The sequence below is a fragment of the Ahaetulla prasina genome, chromosome 4 (assembly GCF_028640845.1).
Source record: "Ahaetulla prasina isolate Xishuangbanna chromosome 4, ASM2864084v1, whole genome shotgun sequence".
NCBI lineage: Eukaryota > Metazoa > Chordata > Lepidosauria > Squamata > Colubridae > Ahaetulla > Ahaetulla prasina.
In genome coordinates, this window is record NC_080542.1 from 3,592,995 (window position 1) to 3,613,841 (window position 20,847).

General features: G+C 47.9%; 1 protein-coding gene and 1 non-coding gene across 7 annotated transcripts; both read left to right on the forward strand.

Moving 5' to 3' along the window:
* Positions 1 to 1,315: 1,315 nt before the first annotated feature.
* AURKB (aurora kinase B) lies at positions 1,316 to 19,995 on the forward strand. Of its 6 annotated transcripts, none has more exons than XM_058182871.1 (9): positions 1,316 to 2,876; positions 8,039 to 8,112; positions 8,982 to 9,138; positions 10,979 to 11,042; positions 11,519 to 11,716; positions 13,790 to 13,928; positions 15,253 to 15,401; positions 16,056 to 16,230; positions 19,455 to 19,995. In XM_058182871.1, exons 1-9 carry the CDS (start codon positions 2,747 to 2,749, stop codon positions 19,629 to 19,631), a joined length of 1,263 nt encoding a protein of 420 aa, XP_058038854.1. In that variant the 5' UTR covers positions 1,316 to 2,746; the 3' UTR covers positions 19,632 to 19,995. The 6 variants fall into 6 exon arrangements, with proteins under 6 accessions (XP_058038854.1, XP_058038855.1, XP_058038858.1 ...); XM_058182872.1 differs by having other exon boundaries at positions 8,985 to 9,138; XM_058182875.1 differs by having other exon boundaries at positions 1,321 to 1,869; positions 7,878 to 8,112.
* LOC131199000 (U8 small nucleolar RNA) lies at positions 1,859 to 1,989 on the forward strand. Its single transcript, XR_009155238.1, has one exon. It is a non-coding gene; the product is annotated as a U8 small nucleolar RNA (small nucleolar RNA).
* Positions 19,996 to 20,847: the final 852 nt, after the last annotated feature.

Genomic DNA, 20,847 nt, shown 5'->3' on the forward strand with positions numbered 1-20,847 from the left:
TGTGGGGTGCCTCAGGAGTCTGTTCTCTCGCCTCTCCTGTTCAACATCTATATGAAGCCGCTGGGTGAGGTTATCCGTGGTTTCGGGGTGGATTATCATCTGTACGCTGATGATACTCAGCTGTACATTTCCACCCCGAACCACCCCAACGAAGCCGTTGAGGTGATGAGCCGGTGTCTTGAGGCCGTGCGGGTCTGGATGGGGAGGAACAGGCTCCGACTCAACCCTTGCAAGACAGAGTGGCTGTGGGTTCCGGCGTCCCGGTACAGTCAGCTTACACCATCGCTGACTGTGGGGGAGGAAGTCCTGACCCCCAGGGAAGGAGTGCGCAACTTAGGCGTTCTCCTGGACGATCGGCTGTCCTTAGGGGATCATTTGACAGCCGTCGCCAGGGGAGCATTTTATCAGGTTCACCTGATTCGCCAGTTGCGCCCCTTCCTTGACCGGGACGCCTTACGCACGGTCATTCACGCCCTCGTCACTTCCCGCCTGGACTATTGCAATGCTCTCTACATGGGGCTCCCCTTGAAGAGCACCCGGAGGCTCCAGTTAGTCCAGAATGCGGCCGCGCGGGTGATAGAGGGAGCACCGCGTTGCTCCCATATAACACCCATCCTGCGCGGTCTACACTGGCTACCGGTAGCCTTCCGGGTGCAATTCAAGGTTTTGGTTACCATCTTTAAAGCGCTCCATGGCTTAGGACCGGGATACCTTCGAGACCGCCTTCTGCCACCGATTGCCTCCCAATGACCTGTGCGCTCCCACAGAGTGGGCCTCCTCAGGTGCCGTCGACCAAACAATGTAGGTTGGCGACCCTCAGGGGGAGGGCCTTCTCTGTGGTGGCACCAGCCCTGTGGAACGAGCTTCCTCCGGGATTACGACAACTCCCCGACCTCCGGACCTTCAGACGTGAACTGAAGACTTTATTATTTCAGCACGCTGGACTAGCCTAAGAATAAAATGTTTCCACTAAATTTTAAGGGTTTTTTAATGGGTTTTTACCGTTTTTAGTGATTTGGCTATGATAATATTTAGTTTTAATTGGGTTTTTAATGCTTATTTATTATACTGTTTTTTAATATGCCTGTGAACCGCCCTGAGTCCTAAGGGAGATGGTGCGGTATAAAAGTATGATTAATAAATAAAATCAATAAAAATTGATTTGCCATAGCTTTCCTCCCAAAGAGCAAGCATCTTTTCATTTCTTGGCTGAAAGTCCCCGTCTGCGGTGATCTTGAAGGCCAGGAAAATAAAATTTGTCACTGCCTCCATTTCTTCCCCATCTATTTTGCCCTGGGGATGAATATACTATTATTCAGTTCAAATCTTTATTTAGTCGCTCCACAACATTATCTACAAAATTACAAAAATACGAATGCATTTTTATTCGACTTCAGGGGGGTAGATTTAAATCTTTCCCAGCTGTTGTTCAGCAGTCCCAGTAGCTCCCAGTCCTCCTCACTTGGCTTTCTCCTTTTCCAGTTGTCCAGGCAAGTCATTTTTGGAAGATTAGATGCACGCAACTCAATTGCAACAAAAATCTCCAATCCAGGAAGGCGCTCCGGGCATTTTAAAGAGAACGACGTCACCGGGCTATTTTTGGCCTCGGGCGTGACGTCAGGTTTTATGCAGATCCCGCCCCGCGCATGGATCGCTGGGAAATTAGCCGGCGCCGATACCGGGGCGTGGTTGGTTTGGGATGTTACCGAGAAAAACGGGAGCCGGTAAAAGGAAAAGGAAACTGGCGACGGCGAGGAAGGGTCTCTCCGCGAGGAGGTTGGGGGGCGCTGCGAGGGTCGCCATGACTTAGCGGGTTGTCCCGCGGAGAGTAGCCGCCACGGGGCAACACGAGCGGGTATCGTCAGTGAGGTATATCCTTACCTGTTCCTCCTCCGGGAGAACAGAAAATGATGAATGGAGAGGCATGAGAGATGATTAGAGTCTCCGCCAGCCGGGGAACAGCAACGCCTCGGCTTGCTCCTTTCTGATTTTCCTGACGGTCTTTTGCTACTCGTGTCTGCTAAGAAAGAACCAACGTGTGAACCTGTCTGACACTTGTTCAATAATATGCCGGGGGTGGAATAGAAAAGGGAAGCGGTGTCTTCGCGCGCTTTCTAACGCAAACAGTTTTTTTTTTCCTGTTTTGTGGTTTTAATTTGCCAACTACAATTCCCATCATCCACTGCCACGTAATAATTTCAAGCGACTCTCCTTTGTTTATTCTGCCTTGATTCTTCTGCCCCCGTTTAAGAATTGTGCGCAATCTCCTTTCTGATTGGCTAAGACGCCTCTCTATTGAACAACCTCCTTTTAAGAGCTGCGCGTCATTCATTGGCTTGTTTCTGGCCTGTCCAATTACATAAGCTGCGCCCCTTTTTAAATGGTGCCTTTTATTTTATTTTTTTGGGACTATGTAATCTCCCCAGTCTCTCAAAATGGCCGCTTTTCTCTCCCGTGGTGGTTTTCTCCTTCGCCCTGATTGGCTAAACGTGCGGAAATTGGCATCTCATTTTAGAAAAAGGGGAGTGGGGGGGAGTCTTCCAAAAAAAATCGGGCCAATCCGTAACTTCTACAACGGGTCCAAATCCCACCCGCTCTGACGAATCGGCTTCCGAGGAAGGAGCCCCTCCCCTCCGTAGAGGGAGGATTGTCCAATAAAAATGGCCGAGGCTCAAAAAAAAAAAAAAAGAGCCGGCCAATAGAAAGCAGGAGGCTCAATGAGGGGCGGTGCTTGTCCGTCAAACCAATGAAACGGCGCGCTGGGCGACGTCTTGCTTTGCCGGCAGCCAATAGGATTCCGGGAGGGATATTTGAAAAAGAGACAGCCTGGCGGTCTCGGGCTGCCTCCGGCGGCGGTTCATGGCCCTGGGAAATCGGTAAGAGGGACGGGGGCCGCTTCCGAGAGCGGGTGGCGGAGAAACTCGGCGAAAACGGACGCCGATGGGCTTGGCCGTGGAGTATGGGGGTTGTAGTCCTGCGCCTATGGGGAGCGTCGGGTATGGAGAGGGCGATACCAGCGGTTCCTGCCGGCCTTGCAGCCCGGAAACAACCCTCCCCACTCCCACCATTCCCCTTGCTAACCACCTGCCTTCCCAATGCACTGGACTACCAATCCCATCATCCCCTACTAGGGTGGGTGGGGGGCCTTGGCCGGCCAGGGAAGGTGCATCTGAAGGGTTGTTGGAGTTTGGGGTCGATGGAGATGCATAATAATAATAATGATGATGATGATGATGATGATGATGGTGGTGGATTTTTGAATGTTCAGTTGAGTTTCATGTTTCTGTTTTTTTGAATTTTTTTAATTTTTTAAAAATTTTTTTAGACAAACAAACATAAAAACATCTTCAATACAAATGTAGTGTGTCGGTTGGTTGATTACAAATCTTTTGTGCAATTCTAACATATACATATACATACATACATATATATATATGTATGTATGTATGTATGTATGTAGGTCTTTGGTTGTTCAGGTTTTCTCCCATGTAAAATTGGAAGTGTCTTGGCGACGTTTCGACAAAGTCTCATTCGTCATCTTCAGGCTTCAGCTTCGTGCTTCTGCGATCGCAGCTGCGATCACACATTGCTCCCAGAAGCACGAAGCTGAAGCCTGAAGATGACGAATGAGACTTGTCAAACGTCGCCAAGACACTTCCAATTTTACACGGAGAAAACCCGTCTCATCGTCATCTTCAGGCTTCAGCTTCATGCTTCTGGGAGCAATGTGTGATCGCAGCTGTTTCTTCCTTTTAACTGCTAGTGGGGTTTGAACTGATTGGGTGGGAGCTTGGCTGTGCTCTGATTGGATGGGGTTTTTCTGTGCTCTGATTGGCTGGGGGTGTGTCCTGTGTTGGTGGGGGCTTGGTTGTGCTCACTCTAGTCTGTGCTGCAGGGGGATTTGAGCTGGTGTGCTGCATAGCTGCTGTTTGGCTTTGTGGTCGTGCTACATCTTCATAGGGGGTGTCAGTCTGCTGCATGTATGGATTGGAGGGGTTTGAAATGGCCAATGTTGCAGCTGCGGTCTGGCTTCTGGTCCTTGGTCGTGCTTCATGATCAGTGTGGGTTTGGGTCTGCTTTCTGGGTGGATGTGCGGTGGTGACATCCTGTGTGGACCTTGTGAGTGTGGGTCTGGTGTCATTCCTCGTGTTAGGGACTCGTTTGTCAATAAGAGGGGGTTTCCAAATGGCTGGTAGGCGGGAGGTGTCATCTCGTTTGTTCATGCTGTATGGGCGTTTTTCTATCTCAATGGCTCACCAGCTCAAATCCCCCTGCAGCACAGACTAGACTGAGCACAACCAAGCCCCCACCAACTGAGTCCTTCGGGAGATAGGGCGGTATATAAATATGATTAAATAAATAAATAAATAAACACAGGACACACCCCCAGCCAATCAGAGCACAGAAAAACCCCCATCCAATCAGAGCACAGCCAAGCTCCCACCCAATCAGTTCAGACCCCCACTAGCAGTTAAAAGGAAGAAACAGCTGCGATCACATTGCTCCCAGAAGCACGGCTGAAGCCTGAAGATGACGAATGAGACTTTGTCAAACGTCGCCAAGACACTTCCAATTTTACACGGAGAAAACCCGTCTCATCGTCATCTTCAGGCTTCAGCTTCATGCTTCTGGGAGCAATGTGTGATCGCAGCTGTTTCTTCCTTTTAACTGCTAGTGGGGGTTTGAACTGATTGGGTGGGAGCTTGGCTGTGCTCTGATTGGATGGGTTTTTTTGTGCTCTGATTGGCTGGGGGTGTGTCCTGTGTTGGTGGGGGCTTGGTTGTGCTCAGTCTAGTCTGTGCTGCAGGGGGATTTGAGCTGGTGAGCTGCATAGCTGTTGTTTGGCTTTGTGGTCGTGCTACATCTTCATAGTGGGTGTCAGTCTGCTGCATGTATGGATTGGAGGGGTTTGAAATGGCTAATGTTGCAGCTGCGGTCTGGCTTCTGGTCCTTGGTCGTGCTTCATGATCAGTGTGGGTTTGGGTCTGCTTTCTGGGTGGATGTGCGGTGGTGACATCCTGTGTGGACCTCGTGAGTGTGGGTCTGGTGTCATTCCTCGTGTTAGGGACTCGTTTGTCAATAAGGGCGGGTTTCCAAATGGCTGGTAGGCGGGAGGTGTCATCTCGTTTGTTCATGCTGTATGGGCGTTTTTCTATCTCAATGGCTCACCAGCTCAAATCCCCCTGCAGCACAGACTAGACTGAGCACAACCAAGCCCCCACCAACTGAGTCCTTCGGGAGATAGGGCGGTATATAAATATGATTAAATAAATAAATAAATAAACACAGGACACACCCCCAGCCAATCAGAGCACAGAAAAACCCCCATCCAATCAGAGCACAGCCAAGCTCCCACCCAATCAGTTCAGACCCCCACTAGCAGTTAAAAGGAAGAAACAGCTGCGATCACACATTGCTCCCAGAAGCACGAAGCTGAAGCCTGAAGATGACGAATGAGACTTGGTCGAAACGTCGCCAAGACACTTCCAATTTTACACGGGAGAAAACCCGAACAACCAAAGACCTATATACAAACACCCGTGAAAACCTCAGAAAACATATATATATATATATATATATATATATATATATATATATATATATATATATATATATATATATATGACTGTAACTGTTTGTTGCTATCATGAAGGGTTAAATTGCAACCTATGACCATCATTTGTGTTGTAAATGTTGTACCTTTGATGAAGGTATTTTTTTTCCTCTTTCTTTTATGTACACTGAGAGCTTATGCACCAAAGACAAATTCCTTGTGTGTCCAATCACACTTGGCCAATAAATTCTATTCTATTCTAAATATTCTATTCTATATGCGTATCATTGATTTGTCTAATTTTACGTTCTATCAATCTGATATGTATCCAAATACAGTATTCTAATCAATTGATCATTTAATTAACTATAATAATTCATTCTCTTGTTTCATATAGAATATTCTAAATTTTATATTTAATCTTATTGCATCATTTATTCCAAGATCTTAAATTAAGAATATAATTTTATTGGCCAAGTGTGATTGGACACACAAGGAATTTGTCCTGGTGCATATGCTCTCAGTGTACATAAAAGAAAAGATACCTTCATCAAGGTACAACATTTACAACACAAATGATGGTCATAGGTTGCAATTTAACCCTTAATGATAGCAACAAAAAGTTACAGTCATATATACAATATACACTGCTCAAAAAAATAAAGGGAACACAAAAATAAGACATCCTGGATTTGAATGAATGAAATACTGTATATTTCAACAATTCTTCCGTTATAAAAACTTCCTTCAGATGTTATTTTAACATATTTTCCCCTCTAGCCATTGATAAAATTAATCCCATATCTTATAATATTGTTTGTTTTCCTGTTCCCTAATTTCAAATGTCAATTTACTCATTTCTGCACATTCCATTAACACAATTCTAGCTGCTGTTACAACATGAGTTTCATGTTTAATGAATAAAGATAATTATTTTTATTATTATTATTTATTCAATTGACTGAGTTTCATGAATAAAGATGATGATAATAATAACAACAACAACAACAGTAACAGAGTTGGAAGGCACCTTGGAGGTTATCTAGTCCGACCCCCTGCTCAAATGTATACTAGGGATTCGAACTGCCGACCTTTCTGATCGACAACCGAGGGGACTTTTTAAGATGGGTGGACTTCAAGTCCCAGATTCTGGGAGTTGAAGTCCACCTGTCTTAAAAAAATCCCCACGGTTGGACACTCCTTGGGATAACTTAAATTATCCTGCTTATTTCTAAAAGAGAAAACGGGAACGGCCACACAAGGTAACCAAGACTGGTTAGTCAGAACTTGCGACCCAGCAATAAAACCCAGTTTAATCGAAGCCATCCTTCAATCTTGGTTTCACATGAGAACAGTTGCAGAACTTGCGAAAGATTACCCAATGAAGCATGAACTGACATGGTGATCATTTTTGTATATCTTGGTTTGTTTTTTTTTATGGTGATCATTTTTGTATATCTCGTTTTTTCTATGCATTTCACTTTTCTTCTTTGTTCTATAACGGCTACAGTATTCCAAGAGCAAATCTTACATCAAAGTGATTGCATGACATTCTCAATTAAATGATCTTTCCATTGATATATAATGTTAGGGTACTACTCCCATAAAAAAGCGATGTTATTACCCAGTTTTAGAAAATACACTTTTCCCAAAAAGGTTTCCACAATTTTTGACTGTATATATTTTGGGTTCCGTTGTGGTCATCCGTCTACACCAGTGGTTCTCAACCTTTATAGTGCTGCGACCCCTTTAATACAATTCCCCACGATGTGGCGACCCCAACCGTAAAATTATTTTCGTTTTAAATTTATCGCGTCTGAAGCCGTATTGGCTAGCGATCTGTACTGCTTGCGATTGCCTTGAGGACGGAGGCATTAAAGCGGAGACTCCTCCCCTATTAAGTTTATGGCGCCTGAAGCCAGATTAGGCTAGCGATTGGGAGCGATTGCAGTTGGCTTGAGAGGGAGACATCCGAGCAAAGATTTCTCTCTTTTTTAATTCATCGCGCCTGAAGCCGAATTCGGCTAGCGATTTGAAGAGCCTGCAGCTGGCTTGTGGAATCAACCATTGGAGCGCGATTCTTCGACTCGCAAGTATACTTCCCATATTTCCGATGGTCTTAGGCGACCCCTGGCAAATCGTCATTCGACCCCCAACGGGGTCGCGACCCACAGGTTGAGAACTGCTGGTCTACACATTCTCTTGAGCAGGCATCATTTCACTGGGAAAGTTTTCAAGATTCAAACGTGTCTTTTTTCACCCACCGATTCGTTCATTTATTTCTGAGCATGTCTCTGGTGGTTATTATTTTTTCACAATTCAGTCTTTATAGTGTTGGGATCCGGGGTCTGTGATCCAACAGAGGAGAGATTATCCTCAACCTCAAGATACTGAAGCTTCATCGGGAACACGTTTTCTGATTTTGCGTTGGAGATTCCTCCCGAGTATTTAATATCTTCTCCCTTCACCCATCCGTGAACAAAGGCAACGCTGGATCGCCGGCACCCAGGATGTCAAATAAGGAAAATATTAGCAGCATCTACAGCAGCCTTTACTCTGTGAGTTTTTCTCTGCGTCTGTAAGAAATTAGGCAGCGTGCAAATCCCGAATTTCATAATGGGTGGAGATGTCCTGGTCTTCCTCAATGTGAGAATTGTGGGACGGGGTAATCCAGGTGTTGTGGTCTCTCGGCCACCGGCCCCTCCAGCAGCCGAATCGAAGGAGGAGATGTGGGAGTGAGGGTCAGCATCGAGGCAACCTGAGAGCTCCGAGGGGGAAGAGGGAGTGGAGCTGGTAGAGAGAGAGATGGAGGCTGTCCGTCAGCCCTCAGATGGAGAGTCAACAGCCCCCAGGTCTGGAGGTGGCTGATGTGGAAGAGGAGGAACAGATGGGTCCAGTGCCTGACGCATGGATGCGCAGAAGGCAGAGGAGAGGAGAACAGTGGAAATCTATGGGCCGGTCCTCGGGACGGAAAAGCCACTGCTGCTAGCGAAGCCCCACCCTAGCTCTGGGGATAAAAGGCAGAGGGCGTAGATGAATAGATGTGGCAGACAATTGTTTCATCTTCCGGCCGGCCGGACTTGTTAGCCGGCACTACTGATAAAGGATGTGCCCTTTTTTGAAATAAAAGACATAATGGCTCATTCCTGTTTGAAATTAACTTTGGGTAGTTGATAGAAGGAACTCCTGTGAGGGAGGCTTGCCCGTAAGTCACATTTTTCCCCCTGTGCCGTCGTAACTTGAAACGGCCACTAAACGAATGGTCATAAGTGGAGGACTCCCTGTGCAGAGAAATCCTCGGGTAACTAGACATCTGTTTTGCTTTGTGAGAAGAGAAAATGTCTTTTCCCGTCATCCCTTTTCATTGCCAAGCACACACACAAAAAAATAATTACCGATTTATCGCTGTGTGGTCTCTCTTCCCCAGCAGTACCGCCCCAGCAGCCAAGCAGCCGGGCGTCAACACGTCCTGTACAAGAATACCACCACGCCGTGCACGACTCCTTCTGGCTCGATTCTGGCACAGAGAGCTCTCACCAACAGCGCTAAACACACCATGAAAACGGCCTGCGTCCGGACTTCAGGTAATATTTCCCTTGAGTGTTGGGTTTTATTTTTCCCAAATTATTCCTTGACTTAGAAAAGCATTCGTTTAGTGACTAATCAAGGAGAGAAGCCCCCTGGAAGGAGAAACTATTAGAAAAAAAATTAGATTGTGCAGAAACGAACAGATTAATTTTGATGATGAAAGAAAGAGAGGATTCCGAATATTTTAAGATAGGGGATCAATTTTACCATTGGTTAGAAGAAAGGTACAGATAAGCAATGGATAATTATGTTTTAAATGTATGTGTTCTGTCCTCCTTCGCCTCCGTCCGAGTGATGGCTTAATTAGCCGGCACTAACAACTCTGGCAGCAGAATAGCCGGCGTCTGCCACGACACTGGTGAGTCACCCAGGAACAAACTTCAGCTCTTAGTCAATCGTAGTCAATCCGTGGATTTGCCTGTTACAAAGAGACACAGCAGCTCTCGCTGCCTTTTATACCCTGTGAGGTGTGGCTCCATGACTCAGCACTTCCTAGGCCTGCCCCACCCCTGCTTCTGTTGTTCCCTCCTCTCCTGCCTACGAAACCTAGGGTCCAGCCAGGCCTGATTGCCATCAGCTGGGTCTGAAGGCGTGACCTGGGGGGGAAGAGTCAGTGGACGGAGGGCTCATTATCTCTTCCACCTGGCCTGCCTCTGGCTCCTGGAGCTGAGCCAGGGAAGCCGGTGCTCCCGAGGTAAGTCCTGACGGCCCTTCCCCCTCACTTTCCAAGTCACTTTCTGGCAGGAGGCCCAGCTCCAAGTCACTTTCTGGCAGGAGGGCCGGGCTCGGGGGGGCACAGACACAACAGTATGTTTGTCTATAAAATAAAAAACTTTTTTTAAAAAAGGAGAGAAGCCACCTGGAATCAAGGAGAAACTTCCTAACGGAGACTTCGAAACCTCCTCCCAGAGGGGAGCAACGTGAATTGGGGGTGGGTGGGTCTCTAACAATGCTTCGAGCTCTAAGTACATAGCACTTATAAGCAGCATTCTGAATAACGGGAAGGGAGCTTTCTATAATGTTCTCCACTGTCCTCACCACTCTCTGTAGGGACTTTCTAGCTGAGGCACTGCGGCCACCAAACCAAACAGGGATGCAAGTTGTTAAAAACGCTCCCAATTGTGGCTTTGTAAAAAGTGGCCGGGACAGAAGGAGTAAGAGGTGCTCTCCTCATCCGACACAGGAAATGCAGATGCTGCTTTGCCACGCTTCACTTTATGACGGTTACAGCATCCTGGGGTCTCATGGTCACCTTTTACGACCTTCCCCGCTGGCTTCCGACAAGCCAAGTCGACGAAGGAAGCTGAATTCGTTTAACAACGGTGTGTTTTGCTTCACAGCTGCCTTACAGGTAGTCTTCAACTTACGGCCACAACTGAGCCTCGCAGTTCTGTTGTTAAGCGAGACACGAATTTTCTCACCACGGTGGTAAAGTGAATCGCCGCAATTGATAACTGAGTAACCCGGTTGTTAAGTGAATTTGGCTGACCCTTTGACTTTGCTTGTCAGAAGGTCGCAACCCGACCATGGGTCACAGCGACGGTCATAAATGAGAGTCAGTTCCTAAACCTCTGAATTTTGATCACGTGGGGATGCTGGAAAAGTAACCGTGAAAAATGTTCTGAAGTGCCTTTTTTTCAGAGCCGTTATAACTTGGAACAGTCACTAAGTGTAGTAAGAGGAGAGGTACCTGCGGTTTATTTAAATCTTACAGCTGTAAAATTGGGCGCTGCTCCCTTTAACAAACGCCTTGCCTATAGACAGAAATTCCGCTCTGGATTGTGGTCGTATGTCAAGGACTCTTTTTGTGTCTGGTTTTGCTTTCCGGCTGTCTAGGTATCGCAGGGAGGGTGCCTCTCGAACCCGCTTCCGTCGGACCAGCCTTGCAGGACTCCCCAGAGTGAGTCTTTTTTTTTCCAATCGATGGGAAAAGTGGAGTGGGCGTTTGATTTCATCCTCCGTGGCTGGGAGCAGGCCGAGCCTTTTGTAGCTTATCAGTAGTCCTTGCTTTTAGTGACGGCATCATTCCGACGACCACCAAACTTGGTTGTCTTTAAAGTCATCGACATATTTATGTATATAATTTTTGAGTGGCACGGTGGCCTAGAGGCAGCGCTCTCGCCTCACAATCAGGAGGCTGCGAGATCGATCCTAGGAAGAGGCAGATATTTCTCTCTCTCAGCACGATGAGAATATATCTGTTGTATTAACCTCCGTACTGGCGACACGAAGGGCATCCGGCCAGTAAAACCCTCAGCTCCATTCGGTTGCCCAAGACTCCACCTCGCAAGGGATTACGGGGTCGTTAAACGACAAAAAGTTATATATTTTTTCCCTCTGACTTGATTCTCTTCTGCCCCACGTTGTCCATGTCAGGCCATGTCGGATCTTCACCATTGACGATTTTGAGATCGGGAGGCCGCTGGGCAAAGGGAAATTCGGCAATGTTTACCTGGCCCGGGAGAAGACCTCCAAGTTCATTGTGGCGCTCAAGGTGCTCTTCAAATCCCAGATGGAGAAGGAAGGGGTGGAACACCAGCTGCGGAGGGAGATCGAGATCCAGTGTCATCTCAGGTATGGCCGGAGCCATGGGGTGGCTTGGAGTCACAGTTCAGAGGGGGCCGAGCCTTTTGTGGCTTTCTCAGTAGTCCTCGCCTTACAACCAAGCTTAGTGACCACATCATTCCCATGACAAAAAAACTTGGCTATCTTTAAATTCATTTACCATATTTCTTGGAGTATAAGACGCACCTTTCCCTCCCCCCCCCAAAAAAAAGGGTGAAAATCTGGCTGCGTCTTATACTCCAAATGTAGCCCTGCCCAGCTTCTCTAACGGAGGTTTCAGAGGCTGAAAAAAGCATCAGAAACGAAGCTTCAGAAAAAAAGCCCCCAAACAGCTTCAGAAAAGAAGCCTCCAAAGCTTCAGAAAAAAAGCCTCCAAACAGAGTTTCAGAAAAAAAGCCCCCAAACAGAGCTTCAGTAAAGAAGCCCCCAAACAGAGCTTCAGAAAAAAAGCCCCAAACAGAGCTTCAGAAAAAAAGCCCCCAAACAGAGCTTCAGAAAAGAAGCTTCCAAATAGAGCTTCAGAAAAAAAGCCCCCAAACAGAGCTTCAGAAAAGAAGCTTCCAAATAGAGCTTCAGAAAAAAAGCCCCCAAACAGAGCTTCAGAAAAAAAGTCCCCAAACAGAGCTTCAGAAAAAAAGCCTCCGAACAGAGCTTCAGAGGCTTTTTTTTCTGAAGTTCTGTTTCAGAGGCTTGGCTATCTTTAAATTCATTTACCATATTTCTTGGAGTATAAGACGCACCTTCCCCCCGCCCCCCCCCCCAAAAAGGGTGAAAATCTGGCTGCGTCTTATACTCCAAATGTAGCCCTGCCCAGCTTCTCTAATGGAGGTTTCAGAGGCTGAAAAAAGCATCAGAAAAGAAGCTTCAGAAAAGAAGCCCCCAAACAGAGCTTCAGAAAAATAGCCTCCAAACAGAGCTTCAGAAAAGAAGCTTCCAAACAGAGCTTCAGAAAAAAAGCCCCCAAACAGAGCTTCAGTAAAGAAGCCCCCAAACAGAGCTTCAGAAAAGAAGCCCTCAAACAGAGCTTCAGAAAAGAAGCTTCCAAACCGAGCTTCAGAAAAGAAGCCCTCAAACAGAGCTTCAGAAAAGAAGCTTCCAAATAGAGCTTCAGAAAAGAAGCCCCCAAACAGAGCTTCAGAAAAAAAACCTCCAAACAGAGCTTCAGAAAAGAAGCTTCCAAACAGAGCTTCAGAAAAAAAGCCTCCAACAGAGCTTCAGAGGCTTTTTTTTCTGAAGTTCTGTTTCAGAGGCTTTCAGAGGCAAAAAAAAAAAGAGCAAGACACAGAGCTCACAACCAAGGAACCTGTTGCTAAAATTCACCTCTGGGAACAGCTGATTGGGGATATTCCGGGAGGCCGATCCACCTGCCAATCAGCTTTTTTCTTATTTTCCTCCCCAAAAACCTAAGGCCTGTCTTATACTCCAAAAAATACGGCATTTATCTTCATATCTAAATCTATATACAGGTAGTCCCTCGACTTACAACAGTTCATTTAGCCATCATCATCATCATCTTTTAACAACTCCATAATCCCTTGTGGGGTGGAATCTGGCCAACTGAATGGAGCTAGCAGAGTGTTTTACTGGCCAGATGCCCTACCTGTCGCCAATGCGGAGTTTTGTTCACCAGATACATTCTCATTGTGCCCAGAGAGAGAGAAAAATATCTGCCTAGGATTGAACTCGCGGCCTCCTGGTTGGGAGGCGAGAGCGCCGCCTCTAGGCCGCCGCACCATTCTTAACAACGGTTCATTTAGTGACCGTTTGACGCGACAACAATGTGACTTGCGCCCGTTTTTATCACCCGGGCGGCTGTTGCAGCGTCCCCACTGGTCACCCGGTCGAAACACAAGATGCGTGGCAACTGGCTCGTGTTTTCGACAATTGCAGTGATGGGCACGTTCCGTTATGGTTGTAACTCGAGGACTGCTGGGTAGCCCCCGAGCGCTCGGAAGGTTACCCTGCCTGAGATTACAGAGTCCTTGTAGCGTAAGATGGCGGTGGGGAAGCTGGAGGAAGTGTTTTTGGGTTGTTGTTTTTAATTCCCGGGGCTGGCATTTAACGTGTCTCCCCTTCCTGCAGTCATCCCAACATTCTGCGCCTCTACAACTATTTCCACGACAAGAAGCGAGTCTATCTGATCCTGGAATACGCCCCTCGGGGGGAGCTCTTCAAGGAGTTGCAGAAACACCAGCGCTTCGACGAGCAGAGAACGGCCACGGTCAGCCACGCTTCTTGAGGACTGGAAACTTGGGGAGTCCTTGTCCTTTAGTGCGGGAAAAAGTGGGCGGTTTTAGGCCTCCTCTTTCACGGTTCACAGAGGGCGGCAGGCCTGCGAGGTCTGTCTTTTAAGAATTTCTTTAAAGAGAGACTCTTTTGTAGCTCAGGATCGGACGGTGGGGTCACTGGTGCTCTTTGAGCTGGGTGGTTTTTTTGCAGACGTCTCAAGACCCAACTAGGGAATGGAATCAGTGCTAGGAGGGAGTGGGGATGGTGGTGGCGGTGGGGAGGAGAACTGCGGCATCCTTGGGGCACTCTGAGCTTGGTGGTTTTCTTGGAGACGTTTCGTGACCTCAATAGGTAACGTCATCCGTGTCGGGGAGTGTGGGGTTCGTTCCCTGTTTATATACTGTATAGGAGCTTGTTTAATTAGACATTTGTTAATTTCACAATACGTGGATCGATCGTAGTTTCAACTTGGGGAGGGGGAGCTTAATAGGCCAAGCCGAAAAATGTAGACAATTCCTGGAAAATTGTAGACGATCTCTGGCTCTTGGACAAATCAGCCATCAACAGGCACATAGAGATCGAGAACATCTACCTGACATGTAAAAAGCAGGAAATGAAAAAGTCCAAAGACCACAAAACCTTGCCAGCCACCAGCACCCAAATAAACAGCCAGAGATTAAGACCAAGGTTAATACCGGACCAACAATCAAGTAAACAATTCTCCAGTCAGTCAAACACGCTAACACTGAATAACAACCTAATCAAGGAAACACCAAGAACACTCCCCATAAAGAGGCGGCACACCCCACTCCCTTCTAGCACTGATGGTGTTACCTAGTTGGGTCATGAAACGTCTTCAAGAAAACCACCAAGTTCAGAGAGCACCCAGGACTCCACAGTCGTCGTCCTCTTCCTCTCCACATGTCACACTCCCTTCTAGCACTGATGGTGTTCCCTAGTTGGGTCATGAAACGTCTGGAAAGAAACCACTAAGTTCAGAGAGCACCAAGGACCCCACACCCCTTGTCGTCATCCTCCTCTTCTCCACGAACCCCACTCCCTTTTAGCACTGAAGGCGTTACCTTGTTGGGCCACGCGACGTCTGCAAGAAAACAACCCAGTTCACAGAGCATCCGGGACCCCACAATAATTTTATTTTTAAGTTCAGGTTTTCTCTCGAGGCCGTGGGTTCGGGTCTGGCCGTGGGTTCACCCTTTCGTGCACCGAACGGGCATTTGGGGCGACTCGGACCTCTCGTAGTGGGTGGCATTACCAACACTTCCATCACCCCCCTCCTTGTCGCCTGTCTTCTGCAGTTCATGGAAGAGCTAGCCGATGCCCTCCAGTATTGTCACAATAAGAAAGTGATCCATCGGGACATCAAACCCGAGAACCTGCTGATGGGACTGAAGGGGGAGCTGAAGATTGCCGACTTCGGCTGGTCGGTACACGCCCCCTCGCTCAGGTGGGTCGGTCGCCCCCACTGACTTCGGGATTGTTCTGACCGAGGCTTCCCCAGCAGCACGAAGCCGAGTCCTCGTCCCGATAAACCCTTTATTTCATTTACAGTGAATTCCTCTCCCACCATCTTTCAAGATCGTTCGCAATTACCGACCGTTATCGGGCTTGGAGAGATATTGGCCAGGCCGATATCTTTCAGACGGCCGCTATACTTGGCAAGAATGCAGGAATGAACTAATTTGTCTCCTGCAAACTCCCCTCCCCTTTCGCTCCACTTTTATTCCCTCTGGGAGGGGCCATTCACCGTCCACCTGTGGCTTTACTCCTGAGTCGACCCTTGTTCTTTAGCTGTTCCCTTCATCTGGGAACTCTGGGAACAGGCTCCAGCTGTTTGTCTGCCTCACTGATGGCCGACTCCAAAGGCAGCTGATAACTGGCATACGGCCCTGGCCCCCTCTCTGCCTCCAACGCAGAGCCCTCGTCCGAGCCTTCCCCAGACTCCAGGACTGGCCCATGTTCCTCCCCAACCTCCTCACTGTCTGAATCTGCTGCCAGATCCTCTGGCGGGCCGCAACGGTGGGCTTTTCACAACTTTGGACTTTTCTCAGCATCTCCATCTTCTGTTTTCTGCCCCCCACCCCCCAAATTGTTCCTCAAGGAGGAAGACCATGTGCGGCACTCTGGATTACCTGCCCCCCGAGATGATCGAAGGCAAAGCCCACAACGAGAAAGTGGATCTCTGGTGCATCGGGATCCTGTGCTACGAGTTCCTGGTGGGGAACCCGCCCTTCGAGAGCGAATCTCACTCGGAGACCTATCGGCGGATCGTGTCGGTGAGCCGGGCCGGGGTTACGTCCTGCCCAACATTAGCTTAATTCAAGACGAGGTCGATGGCGATTCCTCAATCGTCCAGGTGGTGGTTGTCCTAAAAGTGCTTTTTTTCCAGGAGGCAACTGGACGTTCTAGTTTTTCCTTGGAAGACGTTTCGCTTCTCCTCCGAGAAGCTTCATCAGCTCTAGCTGAATGGTGGGGAATGGAAGGGTAGATACTCCTTGCAGACAGCTGGTCATTTGCAGCCTTTAGAGCAGGGGTGTCATTGACGGACACATCAGGGTTGTGTTTGATCTTGGGGGAGTGGGGTGGCCAGCTCATTGTCACTTGTGTCGGGGGAGGGGGCACCTGTGGAGGACAAGTACTAAGGCAGGACTTCCCTCAGACTGACCCTCCCTATTATATCCTTCCTTTTTTCCTTCCTTCCTTCCTCAATCTCTTCCTTCTTCCCTACTTTTAATCCTTCCCTTCTTCCTCAATCCCTTCCTTCCTTCTTTCCTTCTTCTTTAATCTCTTCCTTCTTCCCCCTCCTTCCTTCCTCAATGTCTTCCTCCTTTTAATCTCTTCAATCCCTTTCTTCCTTCTTTCCTCCTTCTTTAATCTCTTCCTTCCTCTCTCCCGCCTTCCTCCATCCCTTCCTTTCTTTTTTCCTCCTTAATCTCTTCCTTCCTCCCCCTCCCTCCTTCGTTCCTCAATCTTTTCCTTCCTTTTTCCTCCCTCTTTCCCTTTTTCAATTCCTCCTGCCTTCCTCAATTCCTTTCCTCCGTCCCTCCCCTCCTGAATCCCTCCCTCCCCTTTTTTTTAACTTCTTTTTTCCTTCCCTCTTCATTCTCCTTCCCTCTTCCTTCCCAACTCTTTCCTTCTTTTTCCTTCCTTGCTCTCTTTCCTTCTTTTTCTTTGTCTTCCCTCTTCTATCCTTTCCCGTCCCTTCTTGGATGCTCAGATACAAAAAGGGAAACATTTCTCCTTTTGGTTTGTTTTCAGTTTGTTTTGATAGCCCTCTGCCAGCGAAAATGGAGTTCCAGGCACCCCTCACTCAGCTCCATTTTTGCTGGCTGAAGGCTGCAGGAGCCCTTCACAGCTGAAAACATGGCCCTCTTGAACTTTGTTTTTTGCTAGCAGAGGCACCGTGGGCAGGTCCTTCCCTGTTTCCAGGGCATCCCCATAGGTCGGATCTAAGCAACCCGCCGGCGGAATCTAGCCCGCGGGCTTTAAAGTTTGACGACCCTGTTTTAGAGAGTCGTTGAAGCCACTTGGAGGTTTGTCTGTGGGGATGAGATGCCCGCAGCTGTGTTCCAACGGGGCAGAAAAGCACAGCTCTACAATCCAGTCCTTTCAGCAATTCCAAGAAGGCTCCACACCCATTTGCCAACACTCGGGTGATCCTGAGGACACAGATGAACCTTCCAGTGGCCTCAACGAACCTCTAAAAAGGACGCAAATGACCAGCTGTCTGCAAGGCGGATCAATCCTTCCGTTCCCCACCATCCGGTCAAGAGCTGAAGAAGCTTCTCGGAGAAGTGAAACGTCTTCCAAAAAAAAAACCAGTTGCCTCTTGAAAAAAGCACTTTGGGGACATTCAAAAAAAGCACTTTCCAGCCCGAGGTAGGATTCGAATTCGTGGCCTCTTGGTTTCTAGGCCAGCGTTTTTCCCATCATACCAAACTGGCGCTCTTTAAATTTTACACATTTACATATACATATACATATATATATATATTTGTTTTCTGAGGTTTTCGCGGGTGTTTGTATGTAGGTCTTTGGTTATTCGGGTTATCTCCTGCGTAAAATTGGAAGTGTCTTGGCGACGTTTCGACGAAGTCTCATTCGTCATCTTCAGGCTTCAGCTTCGTGCTTCTGGGAGCAGTGTGTGATCGCAGCTCCACGCAGCTCTCTTCTCCAAGGAAGAAACAGCTGCGATCACACACTGCTCCCAGAAGCACGAAGCTGAAGCCTGAAGATGACGAATGAGACTTCGTCGAAACGTCGCCAAGACACTTCCGATTTTACACGGGAGAAAACCCGAACAACCAAAGACCTACATATATATATATATATATATCAACGCGGTGGCTTAGTGGGTACGACACGCTGAGCTTGTCAGTCGGATGGTTTTCTATACGGCGGTTCAAATCCCTAGTGCCGCGGAACGGGGTGATCTCCTGTGACTTGTCCCAGCTTCTGCCAACCTAGCAGTTCGAAAGCAGGTAAAAAATGCAAGTAGAAAAATAGGGACCACCTTTGATGGGAAAGTAACAGCGTTCCGTGCGTCTTTGGCGTTGAGTCATTCCGGTCACATGACCATGGAGACGCCTTCGGACAGCGCTGGCTCTTCGGCTTTGAAACGGAGATGAGCAACGCCCCCCAGAGTCAGGAACAACTAGCACGTATGTGCGAGGGGAACCTTTACCTTACACACACACACACACACACACACACACACACACTATATAGGTCCTAGATTACAAAAATTCATTTTAGTGACCATTTGAAGCTGCAATGAAAAAAAGTGACTTAGCACACTTAAAGGACCATCATCTGTGGTCACGTGATCAAAATCCGGACACTTGGCCAACTGGTTCATATTTACGATGCTTGCAATGTCCTCGGGTCGCGTGATCCCCTTTTGCGAACGTCTGACCAGCAAAGCCAGATTCGCTTAACACCCCTGTTGCTAGCTCAACAACTGCAGTGATTCGCTTAATAACGGTGGCAAGAAAGGTTGTAAGACGGAGCCAAAACTCACTCCATGAATGTCTCGCTTAGCGACTGAAATTTTGGGCTCAAATGTGGTCGTACGTCACGGACTACCTGTATGCTCAAGGACAAGGAGCCTGTGTTGATCAGATAACCCAAGTTTTCTGCTCTTGAACTAGCCACGATGCCTGGGATTCAGGCCAGGGGTCGGCAACCTTAAACACTCAAACAGCCATTTGGATCCGTTTCCCACAAAAAAAAGAAAACACTGGATGCCACAAAACCTACCGGGGGTCGAAAAGCTCAATAAATCGCCTGCCGGTGGGTGTCGCACATCGGCGGTTGCGACACATATTTTGAGCGACAGGGAGCTGCAGCAGAGGGATGAAAGAGCCACATGCGGCTCCAGAGCCACGGGTTGCCGACTCCTGTGCTAGGCTAAAATCAGGTTTGCGAGTGTTTGCTAACTTCTCCGTGCTTTCCTGGTGCGGTTGGGTGCTCACCTCGACTCCGTTTCCTTTCCTAACAGGTAGATCTCAAGTTCCCCCCTTTTGTGACCGAAGGCGCCCAGGATTTGATTTCGAAGTTGCTGCGTCACAACCCATCCGAGCGTCTCTCGCTGCAAGCCGTGATGGAGCACCCTTGGGTGAAAGAGCATTCCAAGCGGGTGCTACCCCCGGTCTTCAACCCTGTGTCCCCGAACTAACTTTGCCAGGAGGGACTTGGATACCCAACTGTATGACGTCCCCAATGGATGGGGCTGCGAAGGGTTGTTTTTTGGGGGAACGGGGAATTATCGCAGGGTTTTGGGGCGGGACGTCTTTTTCTGGGATTGAAAACATCCGTACTTGAAGAGCTGATACAGACGCGGATCTCGTTTTGGAAAGCTGCCTTCACCTGGACGGGCAGTTGTTCCTGGACCTAGGACATCTTCCTTTGATGCTTTGACCTTGGCTGATCTTCTCCTTTGGGATCATTTTTAAAGGAATAAGCTATTTCCCAAAACGGTATGCCCAGTCTTTGTGTATATATTTTCTGGGGAACTGTTGTAAGTTTAATAAACATTTTCTTTCGGACTTGGCTGCTTTGGACTTTTTAGTTGTTTATCTCCTAATATCTACCATATTTTTCGGACTATAAGATGCACCGGAGTATAAGACGCACCTACTTTTTTTGGAGGGGAAAACAAGAAAAAAAAAATCTGCCTTAGCTCATTCGCCGTGGCCTGTTTGCTGTCGCGGCACCAGTTTGCCGCAGCTCGTTCGCTGCCACCGCTGCCCATTCACCGCCACCAATCCCCACCATCTGGAACCGGACGAAAATGTGACGCGCGGAGGTCGAAAACAGCCGAAGCGTCGGGGCCGGCAGGTGGCCGGTGCTTCGGCAACATTCGGTATATAAGATACACTGCAATTTTCACCCATTTTTTTTTGGGGGGGGAGTGCATTTTATACTCCGAAAAGTATGGTATTTCTGGAAGTTGTGCCGATGTTCCAAGAACCAGTGAACATAGAAATTGCCTGGATTGGCATGACGTTTCGATTAACCAGTGAAAGGGATAAAATAAATAGGAATTGCAGCTAGTCCTTGAATTACAACTATTTGTTTCATCACTGCTCAAAGTTACAACAGTAAAGTAACTGTAGTCTTCGATTTTATGATCTTTCATTTAGCGGCCGTTGAAAGTTACAATGGCACTGACTTTACGACCGTTTTTGACACGAAGGTTGCAGCAAACCCGGTGATCATGTGATCGAAATTGGGTGCTTGGATCTCTCTCTCTCTTTTTTTTTTTTTGGCCATGGTTGTTGAATCACCGCCGTTAAGCGCATCATGCCGTTAAGGGAATCCAGAGTTGTCCATTGACTTTGCATGTTGGAAGCTGCCCTGCAAGTCAAATGGTAGAGTTCAATTGTCACATA